At 39.1% G+C, this 24126-nt stretch overlaps 1 protein-coding gene across 1 annotated transcript in view; it reads right to left on the reverse strand.

Annotated features, from left to right (window-relative positions):
- lrp2b (low density lipoprotein receptor-related protein 2b) overlaps positions 1-22732 on the reverse strand; it is a 50044-nt gene extending 27312 nt beyond the window's left edge. Inside the window, exons 1-44 of the mRNA XM_037690891.1 lie at positions 22669-22732; positions 20650-20760; positions 20219-20341; positions 18618-18734; positions 18374-18484; positions 16950-17066; positions 16742-16858; positions 13799-13942; positions 13238-13354; positions 12911-13039; positions 12642-12811; positions 12232-12455; positions 11412-11618; positions 11115-11317; positions 10848-10988; positions 10350-10559; positions 9964-10156; positions 9736-9861; positions 9512-9642; positions 9113-9250; positions 8690-8968; positions 8349-8588; positions 8126-8248; positions 7902-8018; positions 7427-7804; positions 7057-7305; positions 6535-6743; positions 6240-6424; positions 5871-6099; positions 5608-5785; positions 5237-5365; positions 4938-5104; positions 4566-4709; positions 4193-4302; positions 3891-4068; positions 3595-3808; positions 3242-3478; positions 2938-3129; positions 2349-2821; positions 1500-1947; positions 1253-1418; positions 1010-1168; positions 634-923; positions 70-273 (exon numbers count right to left, since the gene is read on the reverse strand). Coding sequence (XP_037546819.1) covers positions 70-273; positions 634-923; positions 1010-1168; positions 1253-1418; positions 1500-1947; positions 2349-2821; positions 2938-3129; positions 3242-3478; positions 3595-3808; positions 3891-4068; positions 4193-4302; positions 4566-4709; positions 4938-5104; positions 5237-5365; positions 5608-5785; positions 5871-6099; positions 6240-6424; positions 6535-6743; positions 7057-7305; positions 7427-7804; positions 7902-8018; positions 8126-8248; positions 8349-8588; positions 8690-8968; positions 9113-9250; positions 9512-9642; positions 9736-9861; positions 9964-10156; positions 10350-10559; positions 10848-10988; positions 11115-11317; positions 11412-11618; positions 12232-12455; positions 12642-12811; positions 12911-13039; positions 13238-13354; positions 13799-13942; positions 16742-16858; positions 16950-17066; positions 18374-18484; positions 18618-18734; positions 20219-20341; positions 20650-20760; positions 22669-22732 — 8191 coding nt within the window. The remainder of the gene's footprint in view (positions 1-69; positions 274-633; positions 924-1009; positions 1169-1252; positions 1419-1499; positions 1948-2348; positions 2822-2937; positions 3130-3241; positions 3479-3594; positions 3809-3890; positions 4069-4192; positions 4303-4565; positions 4710-4937; positions 5105-5236; positions 5366-5607; positions 5786-5870; positions 6100-6239; positions 6425-6534; positions 6744-7056; positions 7306-7426; positions 7805-7901; positions 8019-8125; positions 8249-8348; positions 8589-8689; positions 8969-9112; positions 9251-9511; positions 9643-9735; positions 9862-9963; positions 10157-10349; positions 10560-10847; positions 10989-11114; positions 11318-11411; positions 11619-12231; positions 12456-12641; positions 12812-12910; positions 13040-13237; positions 13355-13798; positions 13943-16741; positions 16859-16949; positions 17067-18373; positions 18485-18617; positions 18735-20218; positions 20342-20649; positions 20761-22668) is intronic.
- Positions 22733-24126: the final 1394 nt, after the last annotated feature.

The raw sequence follows: 24126 nt of genomic DNA on the forward strand, positions 1-24126 counted from the left end.
TAACAACGTTATAAACCACCTACCAGGATGGGATTGTAATGAAACTATCCATAAGTTCTCATTTCTCACCACACACTCTCTCCAGCTCATCTGAATGATCCTGACAGTCATCGAAGCCATCACATTTCCAGCGTGCTGATATACAGTTTCCATTCAGACAGGTGAACTGCTCTGGCTTACAACGTTTGCCCGTGTCTTTAATGCAGTCTTTGCCATTATTTGCCAGATACCAATTCCCATCATGGGGACACTGGCATTCTGGGCCCACTGGACCTGCAGAAGAAGCAGCGTGGAGATAAGCGAGTTCAATAATTGAGAGAAACCAGAGGGAACAGAGAGATAATCTTTTTAATTAACAGAGTTGCTTTATGTGGTGTAGAAAGTTCCCAGGACTCCAAAGCACACGAGAAAGCTACAGAACTTTTTTTAGTTCAGCACAATTTATTAAGCCAATCATATCTAATCTTTAAGACTTTATTAGTCAGGTTTTAATAAACATAATTAAAGTCAATTTAATTGTACACACAAAAAAAGAGACAAAATTCATTCAACATTTTCTTTTAGTTGCACTATAGCCTTGGTCAAATATCAGAAGAATTATTTTTTTGGTCATATTGCAAAGATGAGTCATACCAGAAACACAGACGTGACTACAGCCACCGTTGAACTGCTGACAGAAGCTGGAGCAACTCTCCTGCTTAGATGCAGCATAGACATGAATGTCATTTGGCCGGTATTGCAAGTCCTTAGCTAGCACAGCAAAGCCAGAGCCATCATCCTTCCCAGCCCTAAAGACAGCTCTCTCAGTCCAATCGGTCCAGAAGATGTCTTGCTGAAAGACAGTCATGGCAAATGGGTACTGGACTCCTTGCACAATCACTTGCCGGTTCTCACCGGTCAGAGTGGCCCGCTCAATCTTGTCACTAGGAAAGGAAAGGAAAATTAAATATAAAAACAATGGTATTTCCTATTGTCCTATTTCCTCTCTAATTTATGAATTTGGACATACAGGGTGGAATCAGCCCAGTATAGCATCCTTTCTTCATAGTCCAGAGACAGGCCATTTGGTGTTGTTATGCTACTGTTTATGATAGCAGTCCGGAAGTTTCCACCCAGCGTGGCCCTCTCAATCTTAGCTGGAGAACCCCAGTCAGTCCAGTACAAGTAACTGTGAAGATAGAACCATAAATAACTCACAAGCTCACTTTATGGTTCCATAAATAATCTTGAGAACCATGCCCACTCAATTTACCCATAGCATGGGTCAACTATGATGCCTCTGGGACGATTTGCAAGGGCAACAATCGAGCGGTTTAATCCATCCATTCCAATCGCCTGGACATTACGTGTGTAGTAGTCAGTGAAGTAGAGGCGCTTGTTGATCCAATCAAATGCCAGTCCTTCTGGATCATCCAAGTCTAAGCAGAAAATACAGAAAGAAGATTTTAGTTCAAGTGACTAAACAAGACAAAAGTAGCAGTGATGAATGATAAACTCACTTGACGCAATGATGACAGGAGGGCTGGTAATGGATGTTGTGGTTACGTATCCAATCTTGCTCTTACCTATACCCAAATACTGGGTGAAAAAAATGCGCTTTTCCTTGAAGTCATAATCCAGTGCCACTAAATTGTAGCCCAAATTCACTGTTGGATAGGGGATGCTGTGGTCAGTCGGGTCTAATCTCATGCTATTCAGGGTGTAGTCTGTGGTGAAAACTAGAAATTCATCTAGTCCATAACCACATGATACTCCATTACTAAGCAGTGACCCATGTGCACAGCCACATTTAGGTTGCTCCTGGTTTGGAATGGCAAAGCAGAGCTGCTGGCAGCCTCCGTTGTTTTCATGGCAGGGGTTAAAGCCTATCTGGTTGGCAGATGTGGGCTGAACATGAGAGTCAAAGATGGTGACATCCATCAGTCCATCAAGATTGTCTCGGATTACCTGGTGACATTACAAACAGTTTTGTTGGCAAGTAGTATTTACTTATAGTTTGCTTAATTAAAAAAAAATTGTTGTTATTGCAAACTATTTTATTAATATTTTTCTCAGATTTATGACATTTTGTAGAGGAAATAATTAATATATTTACTATAATGAAACCAATTTATGTATGATTAACAAATCAAAATAGGTGCTCCCTCAATGCAGCTGCTATATAACGGCCAATGTTTCTGTGAATGTGATTTTACTAAAATTTTCTGAATACTGTATACTAGAGTACTTTACATTTTTGAAACCATAAGTTGTGTTTTATGTGAGACACACACATTATTTGTTCATTTCAAGAAAAAGTCACAAAGCTGGATCTTAAACCGTCTGTTAAATTAAAATAATTTTTTCACCTCTGCCTGGTCAGTATTGGTTGGGTCTTTATTGGCCTGGAAAAGCTTTCCAAGCTTTTTGTCCACCCACAGCATGTAGTTTCCAAAAATAGACATTCCTACTGGGGAAGGATAGCGGCTTCCAAAGCGGATAATCTGCCTCTGTGTTCCATCCACAGCCATTCGGGAGATCATATCAAGAACATCATCAGTCCAGTAGAGGAAGTCATTAGTGTAATCTACTGTTAAGCCACGAGGTGACGCCAGGCTCTCTGATGCCAAAACTGTGCGGTTTGTGCCATCAAGCAGGGCCCGCTCAATCTTGGGTGTTTGGCCGCCATCAGTCCAAAACAGGTAGCGAAGTTTGGGACTGACTGCCAGGTCTCTGGGCTGGTCCTGGAAGCTCTTGAGGAGAATCATTCGGTAGGTGGTGTTGATGGCCAGCACTTCCAGGAAGGTCTCACTCTCAAAGGCATTGGTGAAGTACAAGTTACCTGAGGAAAAAAAAATGGGAAAAGTAAACCAAAATGGGGAAAAAAATAAATAAATTCATTTGTATTTTTGAGAAATACAACTTCATTTCTTTTATCTTTTTTGTTTGTCTTTATACCTGCAATCCAGTCTACAGCCAGACCCTGGATGCCTTTTTTTCCAACACCTAAACTGATGACTTGACTGTAACTTCCCCCATCTGTTTTGGCCCTGTAGATTCCTTTGTATGAAGTGTAAGTGCTGTTGTCACTCCAGTACACAAAGCCAGACTGAATATGGAGGTCCAGCCTGTCTATCATGGAATAGGATGCTAAAGCAGAATTAGCAAGTTAGTAGAAGACTGTAAATTCTATTTAAAAATAAAATTATATAAAACGCAAAGCACTGTTTAGCATAATGCAAAATAATTAAAACTGACATACTTCCACCTACAGGCACCATTGCCTCAGAGTGGTCAGAGCTGTTTATGTGGAAACCACGAATATATTTGAGGGTGGAGACGATGGCAAACGAGTCATACTGTTCACAGCGGGTGCCGTCAGGAGAGAGGTAAAATCCTGTGGTGCAAGCACAGGTCTTTTGATTGTTGGGTTTGGGAAGACAGAGGTGTGGACAGCCTCCATTGTTGGAGCTACAGGCGTTGGTGGTCCCTGCTGAGTATGAGATGGAAAAAGCAGTCATGAAAAGTGAGCAGTACTAGATGGATCTGAAATGCAGATTGTACTATAAAGAATGGCAACTTGAATTTACATCGTAATTTACTGAAGTTACGTACTGTCTCGGGCATGTACTTTGAGAGCACGCAGGCCAGACATGCCGCTCCTCATCACCACCATGTTGGCACCAGTTTCTTTGTCCACCCTCTCAATGACCTCATAGTCCAGATCAGTGTAGTACAGGTAGTTCTGGTAGATTGTCAGACCCCATGGATGGGAGAGGCTGTTGACCACTGTTGTGCGGGTTACACCATCCATTGTGCCACACTCAATCTGGGCAAACCAATTGTAAGTGTCATTCAAGAATAGTCAAACTAAGACAAAAAAAAAAAGGCAAGTGGGATTTTGTACATACCACCCCTGAGCCCACTACACCCCAGTAAATTTTACTGGCTGAGATATCAGCAGCAATAAAGCCTATGTTTGCCAGGTTGCTTGTGTAAAGATTCCTGAGGTTGCCACCGTCCATATCAGCGCTGCCAACCTTTGGAGGAACTCCATTGTTGGAACCTTTGTCTGTCCAAAAGAGTTTTCTGTGGAGGACAGAAGAGATATGAAACAAGTAACGAGTTTAAGAAATGACTGGTCAAATGAGTTAGTACATATACTACATGTACCCAGCATCTCGAAATAAATCTTTAAATTGCAGTGCATTACCCTCGGGCAGGATCTAGAGCAATCCCAACAGGTTCTCCTGTTCCTTCTGGTTTGCCATTCGAGGCAATGAGGGTTTTCCTGTATTTCTCATTTCCATCTACACGGATAACCTACAAAAGTACAAAGTTTAATTAAGTTACTTGCATACTGACAAAGCAGAAACACAAAGAAAGAACCAAAACATCTTAAGGTTAGAATGCAAAAGAAAACTTTTTATGTCATAGCTCAATTCTAGTCTCATTATTCTTAAATGCATCATATTTTCAAGCTGTCTCCTCAAAGGCTATTTTGGTACAGTGATGTCAAAAGTCCACAAAAACTCAATCTTATCTTGGTTTTCATTTGTTTATTTATTTCTTCAGAAAGTGCTCACTTCAATGGTTCTGCTGGTGGGGTTGGTGTAATACATTATTCGGCTTATCCAATCAAAAGCTAGACCAGATGGCGAGCCCATATAAGCAGCTGGAGCAAACTCAGTTCTGTTGGTACCATCAGTTTTCACTCGCCAAATTGAACCCTAATAACAAAATAAAATAAAATAAAGACCCTTTTCAACAAAAAAAACTTTAAAACAATTTAACAAAAGTTACATATAAATAACAGTCATACAATAGACAACAATGAATAACTCATCCATGACATTTTCGAAGAAGAAAAAAAAAAAGGAAAATTAGTTAATAAATGTTATCTAAACTTTTTATTGCATAACTTTTTCGCAGTGTGTCAGTTTAAGCCTTTAACTGACCGTGCTCTGGACCCAATAGACATACTGCTCCTGGTCATCAAAGTCAATGTCTCGGCCCTGAGTGATGCCAGACACTGGGGCCATGGCGTTATTCGATGGGTCAGTGGGGTCCAAGGGAATCCCAAAAATAACAGAATCTCTGGCCACCATCAAGAATGGAGCCTCGTCTGAAATTAAATGGATGAATACATAAGACAAAAAATCATATACTAGAAATACAAGATAAGTAAAATATTTTGCCAGTTTACAAAACATTTCAACTGAGTTAATGTTTGTGTAAAGTGGTGGTAAACACCTACCTTTTATACAGGTGCGTTTGTCTGAGTCCAGCTTCCACCCTGACTGACAGTGGCAGGTGTAGTACCTGGGTCTCAGGTTTGACAGCAGGCACAGCTGTGTGCAGAAGTGCTCCCCGCAAGGGTTGATGGCTAAAAACAGAAGCACGGTGACACTTTCAGATTAAGATCAACAATTATCAATTTCAACTAGTTATTACATTTCTCACACCAAAATTTGAATTTAATAAGTTTTTGTGAGTTATTGTGTCCAAAGTCTTTATTTCTAATGGGTCTCCTGTTACTTATTACTGATAAAACATTTATTTATAAAGTCTGCATCAACACAACACTTTAAAGACTTCAGTAACCGTTGACATCGAACTGTGATCTACCTGCTGGCTGTTTGACAGGATGGTCCATTACAATCCCCATAGGCTGAAAGATATTGTTCATCAAAATGGTGATGTTTCCTCCATGGAACTTGTTTGTACTCATCACTTTGCTGGTGTAGCGCTCAGACCAATAAATGCTGTCCTCAAAGACAGTCATACCATGCGGGTGCTGGAGAACCTGTGGAAGACAGTCACACATTAACTCTTTCTAGTACACAAGTACCTTAGTCTCAACTACTAGTATGTCAGCATGTGGAACCTACCATGTCACTTGCCATGACCTGGTAGCGGTTTTTGCCATCATAGTCACAGTAGTCAATATATTTTAGGTAAGCATCAGCAAAGTAAACCCGGCGTGTGGTATAGTCTAGAGCCAGGCCATTTGGCCAGTAGACCTTAGTGCTGACAATAACTTGTCTCGTAGATCCATCCATACTGGCTCGCTCGATCCTGGGGTTCTGACCCCAATCTGACCAAAACATCAGGTAAGTACTGGAATGGAGTGACAGAGTCGTAAAAATATTTAGTAAAAGTAATTGCGCAACAGGTCTGGTGTTGAGAGTTTCAAGGTTCAGGTGCTAACTATGAAGTTTAAAAATAATAACACCAAGCCAAATAAAAGTGATACTTACTAGTTACGGGGATCTAAAACAAGTCCACGAGGGCTTGTGACATTTTTGTTTAAGAGGACTTTTCGAAAGCGACCATCCAGTGTGGACACTTCAATATTTTCCATGACGGAATCAGTCCAATATAGATTTCGAGCTACCCAATCCACAGCAATACTCTCTGGTTCCATCAAACCACTGGAAAACACCTAAACCAGCAATACATTAAACAATAGATGCACAAAACATACTAAAACATACTGTGGTTGACATGTCCTGCTTTAATGTTCAGTATACTGTGGGCTACTAGTTCACTTACTTCCTGTCTTTCTGTACCATTCAGATAGGCACTCCATATCGTTTTTAGTGTGGCATCAGCCCAGTAGATTCTGGAAGTTACACGGTCAAAGTCCACAGTCACAATGCTTGAACCGCTGACCACTGGATGCAGCTGGGGTGGTTTCAGGTTGATGTGATTTGCAATGATTTGACTACGTCTGGCTACCAAAAGTACAGCTGCCTCTCGGCCTAAAAGAAAAGAAATGTATTGGCAAGTGTCCATGTATCTAAAGTTAAATAACATAAAATGCATAAATTTATTTTTTTTGGTTCAAGTCTAGGTAATATATACTTGAGGTCCTTTTTTTTTTTATCCCAGAAGCAAAATAATTCCCTTTGCTTTGAATAAGCACCCAGAATGTTAATAATAAAGCTACTTTTAATTTATATAACAGCAGTTTAGTATTCTTTATTTACAGCCCAATGTATTTATTTTTGTAACAACATTTTTGTAACGAGACTCAATGGGATTAACCTGTATAAATAAAGGTTGAATGAATACCTTCAGCTTTGCACGTGCGTCCATCAGGCTCTAGGATGTAACCATGTGAACAGTGGCACCTGAAGCTTCCTCTCTCATTGTAGCACTGCTGGCTACAGAAACCAGGGATCTGACACTCATCAATATCGTCACAAGTCTTGGAGTCATTGAGGAGCTGAAATCCTGGTGGGCAGGTGCACTGAGCTCCAAATGGTCCTTGGATACAACCGTCACTGCAGCCTCCATTGTTCAGCACACAGTCATCTTCGTCTTTTTAAGGTAGATAAGGACTATTAGGCTTTTTATTTATTTGACAAATTGAACTGCATTTACATTTTTAAAAACACATTTCACTGTGTATAAAGAAAGTTAACAATGAGTGGACACTCACTGCAGATAGGCGACTCATCTGCTCCATTGGGGCAATCTTTCTGACCATTGCAAACCTTGTCCAAATTGATGCATACTTGGTCAGTGGGGCACAGCCACTGTCCAGAGGGACAGCTGAAGGGAGGGGTGGGACAGTTCTGCTCATCGCTCATATCCCGACAGTCATTCTCACCATCACACAACCAGCTTGTTGGAATGCACATCTTGTTGGCACACTGGAAATCGTTGGACCTGCAGGTGACAGCTGGACACCGGTGGTGTTCATCAGATCCATCCTCACAGTCCGGATGGCCGTCACACTCCCATTCAACTGGTATACAGAGACCGTCCGTCTGGCACTGGAACTCGTGGTCATGGCAAAGGCCTGGACCTCGAGTGGCTGCAGGTGCCAGAACAAACTGTTAGTGCTAAACATAGCTAATAAATATAACTGATATGATTAAATTTGTTATTTTCAGCACGTCTGGTTAACATACGACAGTTTTGTTCATCCGAATGGTCCCTGCAGTCAAACACGCCATCACAGCGATAACTGGAACTGATACACTGGTCTCCACTGGCACAAGCAAACTCGTAAGATTGACAAGAAAACTCTGGAAGGAGTTGGACAGAAGAAGATAAAGCATAAATACAGGGAAACAAAAGCAGCCTGCCAACAGCAAACATGCAGGAATAAACCTAAAATATTACAGCATCCTACCACAATTTTTCTCATCCGATCCATCCAAGCAGTCCTGGTCTCCATCACACACATAGAAGTTGTTGATACAGTGGTGATCAGGACACAAGAAGTAGTTAGGAGGGCATGTAGTGATGGTAGAATCTGGACAACACAGTTTTAGTTTTTATCAGTACATTTAAACTTTGTTTAAGGGTGCATATTTTCACAAACGTGGTTAAAACAGATGGCATGGTAAACTTACTGCAGTTGTGTTCATCTGAGCCATCACCACAGTCATTGTCGCCATCACACAACCAGGCTTTAGATATGCACCTGTTGTTATCACAGGTAAAGTAGTCAGCTGCACACGTGGTGGGGAGCCGAGTGGGACAGTTCATTTCATCAGAACCATCTCCACAATCATCTATGCCATCACAGCGCCAGCTGGAGTAAATGCAGTGCTTGTTGTTGCAGGTAAAAGCAAACGGAGAGCAGGTAGCTCCTGGAGAAGACATGCCAGGGTTTCAGCTGGTATAATGAAACTGTTTGCTCAGTGATTGTCTTTTACTACTTTGCAAAAGTAAACTATTCATATATATGTACCTGTATGAGTGCAGTTGGCCTCATCTGTCTTGTCTACACAATCAATGATCCCATCACAGCGGTAAGAGTTGGGCCTACAGCGCCCTTCATCACACTCAAAGGCATAGTCACCACAGTTAGTGTCAGGTGGGGGGACAGACTCATCTTTGATACAGTCCCTCTGATTGGCCTGAAGCTTCATGCCATACGGGCAACCACATTTCTGGCTGAAGAAAGGAGTTGGGAAACAGAAGTGGCTGCAGAGCCCATTGGGCACTGTGTTACAGCGGCTGGTGAAGGCTGTAGAAGGATGAAAACGAAGCAATCAGCAACTTAGACCGGGAGTGTTGACTATTCTGACTTAAAATATACACAAATTTCAATTTGGTTGTATTCAGCAGAAAAAAAGTTGGTCAGTAAATAGACTTTAGGACAAGAACATACTGCTGTGAAGATCAGCTGTGTAGGCCTTGACGTTCATAATGCCAGTGACTCCTTGTCGGATCATAATGTTTCCTCCTCCATCCCTCTTTCTCATCTCAAATATTCCACTAGTTCTTACATCAGACACATACAGGTAGTCTACAAAGCAGAAATAGCTATGTTTTACTTAGTATTAAAGTGAGATATTAGTAGAAACAGTATAAAAGTAGTTTCTAGGCAAACAGATTAATTTACTCATAGAATTTGTTTGTGTGACCTAATGGCATAAAAGTTTCTGATTCTTGATACTTTATAATAAAAGCAAAGTTTCATACTTGTCAAGGCTGTAGAAAATATGAACATAAACACTTGAAAAGCTGTGAATGTGTGTACAGTAATACATGCGCTCAGTGAGATCACCTGAATAAACAGTCAAAGAGTAAGGTTGAGTGATCTGGCCAATGTTGGTAAATGTCTGCCTGTCGGTTCCTTGGATGCTAATGTGACCAATTTGATCAAGGAGTGAATCCACCCAGTAGAGCCTGTCCATTCTGTTAAACATAAATAATTTATTTTCTTTTAATTTTTCAAAATAAAATCCTAGAATTATGTAGATATATAACTTGTGCTATTAGTGTACTTACAAATAGTCAAGAGAAAGTCCATATGGCCATCCCAGTGTTGTGTTTACCAAAGGAACAGAGTTGCTGCCATCAGTGAAGGCTTTCATTATGACGGCTGGACGATACCAGTCCGACCAGAACAAGTAGCTGTGGATCAACATTTGTATGGGTAATTTAAACTAAATCTGTTCAAACAAACTAGTTGGTTATATAGTTAGTAGTGTCTTTGCTACCTATCCAACAACTCACCCAGCACTGGGATGCACTGCAATACCCTTTGGGTTCCTCAGTCCAGTAACAATGTCTCGTCTGGACTTGTCTGTGACTTTAAATGCCACCACTGCTCTATAAGAGGATGTGGTCCAGAACAAAACCTTGGAGGTCCAGTCGTAAGCCATAGCATCAACAGTTCCCACTCTGTAGCCTGTCAGAATCTGCTGAACTGAAGGAGCAAAAGGAAAAAGTAAGGAAAATTGTTAAGAAATTAACTCCAGTTTTTGAAGAGGAAATTTGTCAAATGCAGTCCATTGTAGATGCACAAAATTTTTCACCAAATATATTTGGATCACAGCTGTAACATATCATGATGACCTTTTAATGCTTTCCTATTTCTAGAAGATGTAATAAAAACTCACCAGTTCCATTAAGGTTTGACTTGTAAATGAGGCCACTGGACCTGTCGCTGTAAAACACAGCTCCTTCATTTCCATCAAATTCCACAGCAGAGCCAGAAAAGGAAGCTCCAAGTCCTGTTAGGGGAAGTGTGATGTCCTCCTGCAAGGATAAGTTCAGAGGGATTCCCCTCACTGCCAGAGAGGTGGCCAACAACAGGTAGTCCTTTACCTCTGTATGAAGAGAATGGCTGCAGTCACCAATATATAATGCTACCCTTACCCTTTGTCTAAGCAAGGAAAAATAAATTATGATGATTGACATTCTAATCTAAATGTGCTAATATACTGTACGTTGTAATGTAGTTATCAATCATTATGAAGATCAATCTATTTTTGGGGTAACATTCATACAGCACCACATTACTTCTTCATCCAGATTGCTAGTATTCAAGACTCACAAACTGCTTTGTAAATAACAAACATAACCTAGAAAACACTCCCAATACATGGGAAACTCACTGAAGCAGGTTCGACGGTCAGGCTGAAGGTCATAACCATAGCGACACTTACAGCGGAAGCCCAAACCATCATTGTCAGAACGGTGACTTAACACACATATGTGCTGACAGCCACCATTGTTTCGCCCACAAGGGTTCATCACTGCAAGACAAGACAGATATGATCCTAGCGAGGCACTCAAACAGAACTCAAGAAGGAAAACCTTAAAAAGTTAGAAAATCTTGCCAAGTAGGCATCTGACTTCAGATTGACAGTGTGTTTGTGTACCTAAAGGTTGCAGGACAGGGTGCGAGACCACAACATGGCCTGGACGCTTGGCGGTACGATAAATGAGTGCTGGGTTGCTGCCGTTAAATCGATTGGCTCTGATGACACCCATCTTGGTCCAATCGGTAAAAAATACATGGTTTTCAAACACAGCTATTCCAAAAGGATGTGGAGACTGTGTTCCACCATTGAGTACAATTTTCCTGAAAATCAAACCACATTTCAGACAATCAATGAAGTAGAACTCAACACAGATAGACTTTTATGTCTTTAGTTATCATGAAGTGAGAATAATACCTGTCTAGACCACTGTAGGTGACAGTCTCCACTGTGTCAAAGTGGCTGTCAGACCAGTAGACCCGCCGGTTAACAATGTCGAGGGTGATTCCAGTTGGTGTCCCGAGCCTGCTTTTAACCAGCTCCACACGGTTACTGCCATCCATGAAGGCACGTTCAAGCTTTGTCTGCTTTTGACCAACACCCATGTCTGTGAAAAACATGTAGCTGCAAAGAGAACATAAACACTTAAAAGGGATCCTACGCAGCAAACAAAAATGTATACTTCTGCAACAAATAAAAGAGACAACTCTGTTGGGTACTAATGTGCTATCTCTTAAAAACATCCATACATCCATCCATTATCTTTTACCTGCTTCTTCCATTTCGAGTCACGTGGGTCGTCGGTGCCCGTGTCCAGCAATCACTGTGCGAGGGGCGGGGTACACCCTGGATGGGTCACAAGTCCATCACAGGGCCACATAGAGACAAATGAGACAAACAACCATTCACTCTCTCACTCACACCTAGGGACAATTTAGAGTTACCAATCAGCCTAACATGCATGTTTTTGGTTTGTGGGAGGAAACCGGAGTACCCGGAGAAAACTCACGCATGCACAGAGAGAACATGCAAACTCAACCCAGAAAGGCTCCAGGACCGGGATTTGAACTGCGGACCTGCTCGCTGAGAGGCAGCAGCTCTACCAGTTGCGCCACCATGCTGCCCCTCTTAAAAACATGGTTTTTGTAACACCCATCTTAAAGCTATTTTGGAATAGTCTATGTAAAAGAAATGTAGGTATCAAAGATTGTGAAGATTTAACCAGATGTGAACTCACCCCACTGTAGGATCCAGAGCAAGACCATGAGGAGTTTCCAGGTTTTCAGCCACCAGTGTCACTCGATTACTTCCATCAAAGTTACACATATCAATGCGTTCCACCATGGCTTCTAAGACATAGAGTTTAATGTTGACCCAGTCCACTGCAAGATTCTGGACATTGTTGACCGATATATTCAAAACCTCCTTAATGTTTTCCCCATTATAGTCGGCTGAATAAACCTGGAAAGAAAGGGTTTGGGATGGATGCACTTGAGATATATTGATGAAGCACAACTTCCATCACTATAATGCATTTTATTTTGAAAAAAAAATATTTACAATGATTAGCCTTTTGTAAGCATCTAAAGACTTTATGATGGAAGTAAAGAATAAAGTATGTCACTAATATTGATTAACAAGACTGACCTTTTTGGTGTATGTATCGCTCCAGAAGACCATGTTACTACGGAAGTTGTAGGCCACCCCGACAGCATAACCTCTGCCTTGAGATGGCACCAGAGTTCTGGCAAATCGTCCATGTATGTCAGCCATCATCACATCGCCTCCATTGGTAAAAATAAGCTGAGGCAATCCAGCTGAGAAACAAAACACAGGCTTTTTAATTGTATGAATTTTCAAACACTCAACAAACTAAAGTGTTAGATAAAAGTCCGGTTGCATGAGCCAACTTGTACCTGACACATTGGCTTTGCAGATGTGACCCTGCTCCAGAAAGTATCCGTCTGCACAGCTGCAATGATGCGTCCCAGGACGGTCCTCACACAGCTGGTCACAGATCCCCCAGATATCACAGTCATTATAGTCTGAGCAACAAAACCAAGCCATTCATTATGTTATGGGCAGTGGGATGAAGATTTAGAAAAGTACATTTCTAACCTGAGAAACAGAAACTTAAGGGATTTCTTTCAAACGTTCCTTTGAGCAATAGGGATTTCCCTTCAAACCCTGTTGCAAATTGCACCTGATAAATTTTGGATTCATGTGACAAATATGGTACTCACCTACACAGGAGCGGCTGTCATTTGCTACTATAAAACCATCAGGGCAGTAACAAGTACCGCCCTGAGGAGATGGGTGGCAGAGAAACTCACAGCTCAAGGCAGAGCACCGATCCAGGCCTGAGAAGGAAAATCACATCATGTTCACTTTCAGAATCATTTAATGGCTTTTTTATGGATTTGTCGTCATTAGGCTGGAAAATTTGATCACAAGAACATCAACGTGACGAAAAGTATTGCTGTAATTTCCTGAAAATTACACACTTAAAAGTTTAATCTTAAGCCAAGTGTGTATAAAGATAAGAATTCGGAAGAGAAAAAGGTTATAAATACATTCAGTCTTTGCAACAGTAGTTTATGGGATCATTGCAGCATGGTTTAAACCCATGTACTTTGATTTACAATCAAATTAAAGTGCTTAGAAATGCACGACATTCTACATTAGGTTCCTGTTTCTTTTGATGAGAATTATCATGAACAGCAGCGCTCCTGTTTGTTTTAATGTAACAATGTTTTACTTTGTAATTTTCCTGAAAATAAAATGAGCATGCACAACCGACTTACTGCAGGTTTGCTGTGCAGTGGCATTGGTCTCATCAGTACCGCCAGGACAGTCAGGTTTGCCATCACACACTTTCCCAACATCTACACACACTGTAGAGCCAGGACATCCCCACTCACCAGGGTAACAGTCTCGTGAGTTGCTATCTAAAAGTTGCAGAAACATAAATAACAATAATAAAACCTGATCAACACAATGTTTAATAATACGCCCATGTCCAAATTAAAATCTAGACTAACCCCAATCTATATAAAACACAAGGGTTCCATTTTGTTAGCATCTCTTGCAACATTTTTACAGGTTTGGAGTTTTCAGTATATGGTACTGTATAGTGAACACCAGGTTGGGATTATAGGTGCAGCATTAGAATGGTTCCATTCTTATCTGAGCGACAGGAGTTTTTGTGTTAATGTTGGTTATAGTTTATCGGCTTCACTGCCTCTTTCCTGCATGGTCCAGCAAGGCTCTATTCTTGGACCCCTTCTATTTTCACTTTATCTGCTCTGCTTGGGGTCTATCCTGAGGAAACATGGTCTTTGGTTTCATTGCTATGCTGATGATTGTCAGCTTTATCTGCCCTTAAAACTAAATATTTCATGCACAATTTACCTTCCGCTAAAATGTTTTGATGACATTAAGACATGGATGGCTTCAAACTTTTTAAATTTCAACCATCCGAAAACTGAAGTCATTACCCTAGCTCTACTGCTGGCTCTGATCCTGTAAATCTTGACTCTCTTTATCTTAAGTAGTCTGTCACAAATCTCTGGATGGTTTTAGACACTGACTTTAAGTTTAATAAACAGATTAACTCTGTTCTACAGAAAATTTTCTTCCAGTTGAGGCAGATAGCTCAGCTTAAGTCCGTGTTGAGCAGATCTGACCTTGAAAAAAGTAGTCCATGCATTTGTTACAACCTGGCTTGATTATTGTAATGCACTTTATATTGGGGTCAGTCAGATCACCATTTCACATTTCCAGCTTGTCCAAAATGCTGCAGCTCGGCTAATAACAGGAATTCGTAGGTATGAGCACATTTCACCAGTTTTGACCTCCCTTCACTGGCTCCCTGTCCTGTCCTGTCAGAATTGATTTTAAAATTCTCCTGTTGACATTTAAGTGCATAAATGGTCGTGCACATGCATATCTCTCTGACATACTTCGTTTGTTCCTTCTCGGCTGCTAAGCTCATCAGACCAGCTGCTTTTGGTTGTACCAAAAACCAGTCTGAAGCTCAGAGGAGATCGGGCTTTTTCAGTCGTGGGCCCTAAACTCTGGAACAATCTGCCCCCCAACATTAGACAGGCCACTTCACTTCCAGCTTGAAATCTTTCCTAAAAACACACCTGTTTTCACTAGTTTTTATTTTGATGCTTTTAATAACATCTTGCTGTTATTTTTTTCATTAATTACAGCCTTGATCTTATTGTTAAGCACTTTGGTAACAGCTGCTGTTTTACATGTGCTTTATAAATAAGTTTGACTTGATCCAACATTTTTCAGTCAGGTCATCTGGACAGTTTCTTTTTTTGTGCTGAAATGTTTCACTTTTGATCCAGAAGTCTTCATCAGTTAAGGAAACACACAACACAAAACTGATTCTTCCCCCAACAGCTTACTCCAAAGTGGAACAAACCAGTTATGTTGGTGCTAAGTTAGGCACGCCCCCTCCTCCATTGCCGGCCCTCTTCCTTGTTGACAGTCGTGTCAAACTGAAAATTTGACTTGACTTGACTAGTGCTCATTTTTAAAGCCATCCCTCATTTTTTTGCATTTTACCTCCAAGATAAAGACTTTCTGTCTTTTAAACAAAAATACTTTCAGGTTGTTGTGGAGAAGTAAGTTTCAGTGACACACTTTTATTAGTTGAATATGACTGTTCACATTCTGATGCACGTGGTAGTCCCAGTGATACAGCTTTAATGAAGTTGGTGTTCCTGCCCCATTCTCTTAATATCTTAATGCAGACATATTTGGTGGATTGGAATTATTTAATATTTGTGATTTTCTGCCTTACAATTCTTTTATAATAAATACACTTAAAAAAACATCAACATGCTGATTTTTTTGTATCCCTTATTATTTTTCTCAAATAAAAATTTGGGACTTTAAAAACAAAAAAGATATTTTAACACTTATTTCCAGTTCAGTTCTGACCATTTTGAAAGAGTCAGTGAATTTGACCAGAATGAACACAATTTGAAACATAAAATAGTATATTAGCACTAGTAAAGTGAGCTGTATGAAGGAATGCATATCACCCGCCACCTTTCATGACTTGAGTTTATCTTAGCTAGCTGTTTTCATTCCAACTCTTGTGAATGATGTGCGAGGTTTCATGAAATAAAGTGAATTTTGGTGAGATGTGTTAGTGTTCAGAGGATGTGTTCAGGATGAATCTCAGCATATAAAACTTTAGCTCATCTTATCTAAGTTACAATCACTTTGTGCTGGATAAGTGTGATTAGTTGTTGCCTTCACCTTGAACCAAGTTAACTCCAAACGACAATGAATTGTGGATGAACATTAAATGATTGCTTTTCAAGAGTTTCATTAAAATGTGTCCAGTGGTTCACAAGCTATGTTGCTAACAGACAAACAGGGCTGATGGAAATAAATATTAAAGTTTTAGACAAAAATCTTGTGTAACATGTAGTGCTCAAATTATGCATTGGGGTGATGCTCAACTGCTAATACACCAAATTTTAGTGGAATTTTGGCAAAAATTATTGAGGAATAGCCATTTTATTTGACTGTAGCAGTCATCTTGAAATGTGCTGATGTCAGCACTTAATCGGTTGAAGATATTAACCCAATGCAGAGCATGAGTTGGGGATGACTCTCAGCTACTAACAGCGAAATGTAGCGTAATAACTGTAAAATAATCTACATTACAACAACACAATTAGTTTCAAATTAAAGGCCATGCATATTAATTTTCTCACCACATCCTTTCTCATCACTGTAGTCCCCGCAGTCGTTGAACTTGTCACACACCCAGCGCTGAGGAATACAACGGCCACTGGTGCATGTGAACTCATTCCCTTTGCAGCTTGGATACGCTTGAAGAAAAAGCAGCAAAACTCTCAGACACAGAATCAAAGCACCTCCTGGTGTTTATTGATAAATGTGAGAGCGTCTTTCATCATTTACCACAGCCTTGTTCGTCACTGTCGTCCCCGCAGTCGTCCCAGTGGTCGCACACAAGCGAATTTGGGATACAGATGCCGTTTGTACACTGAAACTGGTGGATTGGACAGTGCTGAGATGCTGCAAATGAAACAATCATGTTCAGTTCAGATCATTTCAGAAGGAGGTCCGTAGATCCTACTCCTAGGTTATTGTGTGTGCAGTTCTACGAGTGAATAAGCGCTCATTGCTTCAGTGCTTGTCTGAAGGACCTTTGAACTCAAAATCATGTTAACTAAAACACATTATTGTGTGAATGTTTATGAAGCATTCACACTATTGTGATTCATTTTTCTTCTGTACGTTTTTCGGCATCTTTCTCGTTCCACAATTTTTGTGCTATTTCAACAAGTCATAGGTCAAAATGTTCAGCTTGTTCAGGAGAAGAGTTCTATGACGTTCTATATTGGTGCATCTTTAGCTTTTTGAAATATTTAGCCTTTTCTGCCATTTTTCTTGTAGAAAATGATTTGAGCTTGTTTTACATTATTTAAATCTTTAGATCTGTTTACAACCTTTTACTGCTCCTTTCACATTTTATTCTGGTTCAGCTTCTTTCCACTTCCTTGTGCAAATTTAAAAAAAATCAGCTACTTTCAGCTACTTTCAGCTGTTTTTTCAGCTGTTTTTGCCCTCCTTTCTGCTTTATTCTACTAACTACAACATTTTGAGCTTCTTTAAGCTAATTTTAGCTTGTTGCTTGAGAGCTGACTCAGCTGAAATTTTGGTCCCAACCTCTTAAAGTTGTGATATTCTAACCTGGCACAGTCATCCCTTAAATATGTACGTTTTCTTTGAGCAAAATACCCAGAATTCCATTAGTCATTATGTTAGATTCCTATTTGAGGGATAGCTTAGCAAAGTTTAGAACTTTTGCTCCAACAAAAGCATGCTTCATTTTCCTGAAAGTGCAAAAAGACATTTAACAACCCAACAGTTAGTTCCACCTTCAATCCAAAAATCAATCAATTTGTTTTGTTAATGTCATTTATTTACACCTGCAAATTGTCGCATGAAATACAATATTAAAAATACTACACGAGATGTGTACATGGCCAATCTGATCACAGCAAATCTCAGTTCACAAAGCTTTGACCCTGTAATTATTTTGGCTCAAATGATCTACGGCAGACATCCAGGAATCACAAATCTTTGGGGACCTTTTCAAAAAGTGCTCATCTGAATGTTTCCTGTTAACATTTAGTCCAAAATAAAAAGCCAAACTATGTTGTCATCTCAGCCCTGATCCAACAGTTTAATTTAGTTTGTGATGACAGTTTTCATGTCGCCAACATTATCATTTTATTTCTGCTTTGTGAAAATAAAAGGAACACAGTATTTATTTCTAATTTCTTCACAGGCAGATGTTTTGTGCGCTTCGTACTTACTGCAGTTAAATTCATCTGATCCATCCCTGCAGTCCTGCAGCCCATTGCAGTGCTGAGAGTTGTTGTAACAGGCCCCATTAGCACATGTCTTCTCAGTGCATTGTGGGTAATCTGTATAAAGAACAAGCTTGCATTATTGGCAACAAACCACTCATTATTTATTTAATCACTGGAGAATATCTGCAGGGAGATTTTGGGCAGTAACAGTTTTTTTTGTTTGTTTTTTTTAAGAGAAAAGTCTTACTGCAGCTGTTCTCATCGGAGTTGTCCACACAATCCTTCACGTGGTCACACCTGTATTTGACAGGGATGCACTGGCCCTCTCGGCATGTGAACTGGTTTGGACTGCAGGTGCGTCCACCTGAGACAAACCTGAGTTAGTGTTTGTGTTGTTGCTAAATAAGGCTAACAGTTTTAGCATTTTTGCTCTAAGACTTACAGGAAAAACACTTAGAAGGCTTTCACTATTGTGTGAATGTTTATTTATAATATTGTGATCAATTTTTCTTCCGTATGTTTTTTCAGCATCTTTCTCGTTCCACAATTTTTGTGCTATTTCAGCAAATTATTTATCAAAACGTTCAGCTCTTTCGGGAGAAGGGTGCTATGACTTTTGGTATTGGTGCAACTTTAGCTTTTAGAAATATTTAGCATTTTCTGACTTTTTTTTCTCATAGAAAATGATTTGAGCTCATTTTACATCCTTCACATCTTTAGATCTGTTTATAACCTTTTACTGCTCCTTTCACATTTTGTTCCGGTTCGGCTTCTTTCAGCTGTTGTGCAAATTTGAAAAAAATTCAGCTACTTCTGCTAATTTCAGCAGTTTTTTTCCTGCTGTGTTGTGCTCCTTTCAGGATGTTTCTGCTAACTACAACATTTTTGTGCTTCTTCTAACTTATTTCTGCTAATTTCAGCTTATTTATGTGTTTCAGCTCTTTCTACAAGTTTCAATTATTATTTAGGTGTCTTATGCTAATTTGAGCATTATCAGCTAACTCCACATTGTTTGCACTAATTTAATATTTTTTCAACTTAATTAAACAAAAATGTGCTTTCTCCACTTCCTTCTTGTAATTTAAGCTGCCTTTTTAGCTACTTTTTGGCTGTTTTTTTTTGTTTGTTTTGTGCTAATTTCAGCTTTAATTTATTTATTTCAGCCTAACAGGGCAAACATGTTCTTTCTGCTTTCTTATGCTAATTTAAGTTTGTTATACATTTTCAGCTAGATTTGTAGATTTCAGCTTGTTATGCTCATTTCAACGTTTGTCAGCTAGTTTAAGCTTTTTCTGCTATTTCAACTACTATTTAGCTGTTTTTATGCTAATTTACCTTTTTCAGCTAATTCCACTTTTTTAAACTCATTTCTGCTTCTTTAAGTCTAATTGGGAAAATATATTCTTTCTGCTTTTTTCAGCTAATTTAGGCTTGTTCTTCCATGTCAGCTACATTTCAGCATGTATTTTTTAGCTAATTTCATCTGTTTCTCTGCAATTTCTTCTGCTACAACAATGCATTTTCGCAAGAAATACAATTTTTCTAGTTAATCTAGAGTTGATCTCAACTCCTTCTCATTCAAATGTCGCAAAAGTATCCAACAATCTTGAGGGCATATAATTTAATCTGCAGCAGTAAGCTTATTTGCAGTTATGATGGTTTTATTTGGATTTTGAAGATCAGAAAACTGAACGTTGAGATGATGTGGCCACCTAGTGGTTTTAATTCTCATGAGGATGTTTCTACATTGACTGATATGATAGAACATTTATTTTTAGCACTTGTCTTTCAGAAAATAGTAACTTAAACTCTCTTCTTCAGTTTAAATGTACAGTCTATATTCTGTACCACAGGTTCTTTGTTCATCCGAGCCGTCGGCACAGTCTTCCTCCCCATCGCAGACGAATCCTGATGAGATGCATTCACCGCTCGTCACACACTTAAACTCCTGTGAGGTGCAAACTGGAGGTGCTGCCACGAACACATACAACAGGTCAGTTGTTAGTGGATCATTCACTTCATTTTATGTTTCTCCAGTATTGGTCTCTTTATCAACATGGTTGTATGAAAGCTTGATCTGAGTGAGGAAAGAAAACAAAAAAACTTCCACTGGTTCTGTTTGAACACTAAATTTTATCTTTGTTGTGGTTTTGAGCAATTACGTTAAACGAATGAACTTGAATTATTGGACATTTGCAGTTTGCGTGGTGAATTTATAAACTCTAAAGCAGTAAAGTGTCTTTTCCTTGCAGCTGTTTGCATTTTTCAACAACACTCACGACAGTTGAGCTCATCTGAGTCGTCCGTGCAGTCTTTGGTTCCATCACACCTCCAGTCTTTGTTGATGCATTGTCCATTGGTGCACTGGAACTCATTACTGCCACAACTTCCTGCACAAAGCGCACAAATTCAGATATAATATATCTTTCCATTGGTGTAATGACTTTCTTCTGAGTAGCATTTACAAACTTTAAGCAGTTCAGTTTCTAAAAACCGTCAGAAAAGACCCAATTATTACTTAAAGGTCGATGCCGTAACGTTTTGCGTGCGTCATTAAAGTTTCAAGGCAGCATGCACAAAAAAAGGTGTTTTATTAGAGCTTTTTATGATGTTTTATGGAAATGCTGGATGTCAAAGTCACATCAGTTCAAATAAAACATTTTTTTACAGTTTATTTAACAAATGAATCACTGCTTTTACGGCTGTCACAGCTGCTTCCATGTGCAGAATCTGAAACCTGAAGCATGTGATCGGGCCTTTAAAGAAGAGTTAATTCTTTACTTGAGCAAACGCTTCGTCTTGTGATCTTGGAATAAGTTAAACCGTCTTTTCCAATTAAGTCATATACAATCCTTATTTCAGTGCTGGTATAATTTTTAGATTACTTGAAAAATGTTGTGCAAAGAGTTATGTATTTTAGAAGAGAAGTGCAGAACAGGTAAAGAAAATAAACATTTTCTGGTAGCAATGATCAGTTTTATCAAACTTTCAAAATAAGCGGCAGTAACTTTATATATTTAATGCAACTGCAAATGATGTAATATTTCTATTGACTTTGTTTAACATTCACTTTAGAAAAATTACCATCATATATCTACTCCGAGTTCATTTCACTACAGAACACACACAGTCTCAGGACCAGTAGCTGCAGTTTAAAGTATCCTTTGTGTGCACAGACTCAGGAAAAATGAGTAGTATGTCCCACTGGCTTCCCCTTCTTCATTCTTTTCAGAGCTTTCCAATCTTCACCCTCACTAATCTTTCTAACTTCCTTGTCCACAGCTTCAATGACCTCTACTCTTCTTTCCCTTTCATTCTCTTCATTCACTAGCTCCTCAAAGTACTCCTTCCATCTTACAATCACAGTCTCCTCATTGTTAGAACATTACCATTCCTATCTTTCCTGCTGCACATCCTTTCCATCCTGATCCCTCAGTCTCGCCGGTGTTCAAATCCTTCTTGCCTCTCAGGTCCAGTAGCTGGCTGCAGTTTAAGGTACCCTTTGTGCACACAGAGTCAGGAAAAATAAGTATGTCCTATTTCGGCCCATGGTCTTGGAATGATCTGCAGCTTAAGTTGAGGTTGGAGACTTTTATTCTTTTATCTGCTGGTAGTTTTAAACAAAAACTGTCAGAGATTTTAGTCACGTCTTGCACCTGTAACATTTAAGTGTCTTAAATTGGGATTTTTTTTTAAATGTGTATTGTATTTTAATTACTTAACTAAGATTGAATTATTTTAATGTTATTAATTTATTTATTATATAAATGATTGTTTCTGTTCAGTGCCCTGAGATGACTTCTGTTGTGACTTGGCGCTATATAAATAAACCAAATTGAATTGAACTGAATATTTTATGTCTTATTACCAGATGTTTTGTTGTAAATAATTTAATACTACTGTTACTGTTATTAAAACTGATGCTGTGTTTGTAATGGCTTGTTTGCACGTTGCACATGGCCCAGGACATCCTCGTAAAAGAGACTAATTATCTCAATGGAGTTCTTTCCCAGTTAAAAAAAAAAAAATGTTTGAATAAATTTCATCTGACTGTGCACAAATTTTTACATCGTATTAAAAAAAATTTTTTTCAAAGAAAACATCAAACTGCTTATTTCATTGTTCTTGATTAGAAATATAGTGATAATACATGATGCACTATTAAGACAAGGATGCAAATATGTCGTGTAAAAGCATCTTGCGGCTGTCGTTGACTTTCGCTCATCACTTTCTGTTCGTGTTTTTGACCTCTGTTTGCTTGAAACTATACAAACTGTGAAAGCAGAAGTAGAACCTACCTTGAGCAAGGTGAATTCCTTGAGACAGCAGAAGCGACAGAAGACAAAGACCCGTTGGGTCCATGTTTGAAACACCAGCGCTGCTTTAGTTCTCAGCTCAGAGCGGTGAACTCTGTGCTCTCATGCTCAACGTGCTTCCTCTCAGCCCAAATGATCCTGTGGTAGAAAACTTTAGGATGCAGACCAGTAATGTGACAGTTACACAGGTTTTTATGGCTGCTTTACGAGGATTAACTTTTACCTGTCAGCGTGTCATCTACATCAGCAAAAAAAGACAGAATGACTTCTGTTTGTGAGTAAGAATGGAGCCAGGATGTGCACATTTAAGAAGCTGAAATTAGAGACTGTTAAAACATCAAGGAGTATTTTTGCAACCAGATGTTCATATTTCTAAATGTTTCGTCCTGCTTAAATATCTTCATTCAAATGTGTTTCTTACTGTCCAATCCCCAAATCGATTTGCTCTTTACTATATATATAAAGATAAATTAAAACCAAGTTTCTGTTGTTTGCATCAGTCATGCTTGTATTTTGTGGCCTTCTATTAAAAAATTTAACTTTTGCAAAAAAAAAAAGATATATTTTTAATTTCTCAATGTATTTTCAAAATAAAATGACCTCAGATTAGATTAAGAGAACTAACAAGTAAGACAGGACTAGTCTATTTATAGTGAAAAGATTCAGAATAACAACTTTATGTTGGCTAAATCTTTCACTCCATTGACCCAGAATGCAGAAGTTTGATGGCGATGTAGGAAATCTAAGTGTTTTAGCACAACCCATGGTCTTTACCTAACACTAACCGAGTTTTTTTATTTCTTTTTTCGAGGCAGTTATGATTATGAAGCAACAAACAGGTTGCTGTAACATGAAGTTTATTAGTGACACCCAGGCCGCCTCCAAAATTCACTGCGACAAATATAAACTTTAATAATCACTTTGATTTAATAATCAATAATGATCATTTAATAATCAGTTGAGCATGGACTTTGTTGTTTTCATAATCACTGGGTTTTTTTTTTTAATCAGCCAAATACTAACATTTGTTTTGTCTGAAGTCCAACTTAAAGTGACAAAAGTGTTTTATTGTTGTTGTGTCGCTGGATTCCTAAAACTGGTGAAAAATGATTCATGAAGCAGCTTAATGTGGTTTAAAGAGCTGTGTCAGGGCACCATCTAACTATCTTTATATTTTCTGTTCCTCGGAGCAGATTGTAAAGTATCTAAAGTCAATACAAACTAAAAAAAGGCAATTTTTTGGGATGCAGTCTACGTTTACATTTATCTAATTTGGTGGAAACACAGCTCCACAGGGAAGTACATGGTTTAGAGACTACGGTAGTTATGTAGAACTAAAGAAGAAAAGCCAACTTAAACTATAGACATTGCATTTCCTGCAAAAATGCAGCGTGAATCCTTTTTGCTGAAAAAGCTGATAATGTTTATCTCTGAACTGTT

The sequence above is a fragment of the Nematolebias whitei genome, chromosome 17 (genome assembly GCF_014905685.2).
Source record: "Nematolebias whitei isolate Nwh7 chromosome 17, NemWhi1, whole genome shotgun sequence".
Taxonomy (NCBI): Eukaryota; Metazoa; Chordata; class Actinopteri; order Cyprinodontiformes; family Rivulidae; genus Nematolebias; species Nematolebias whitei.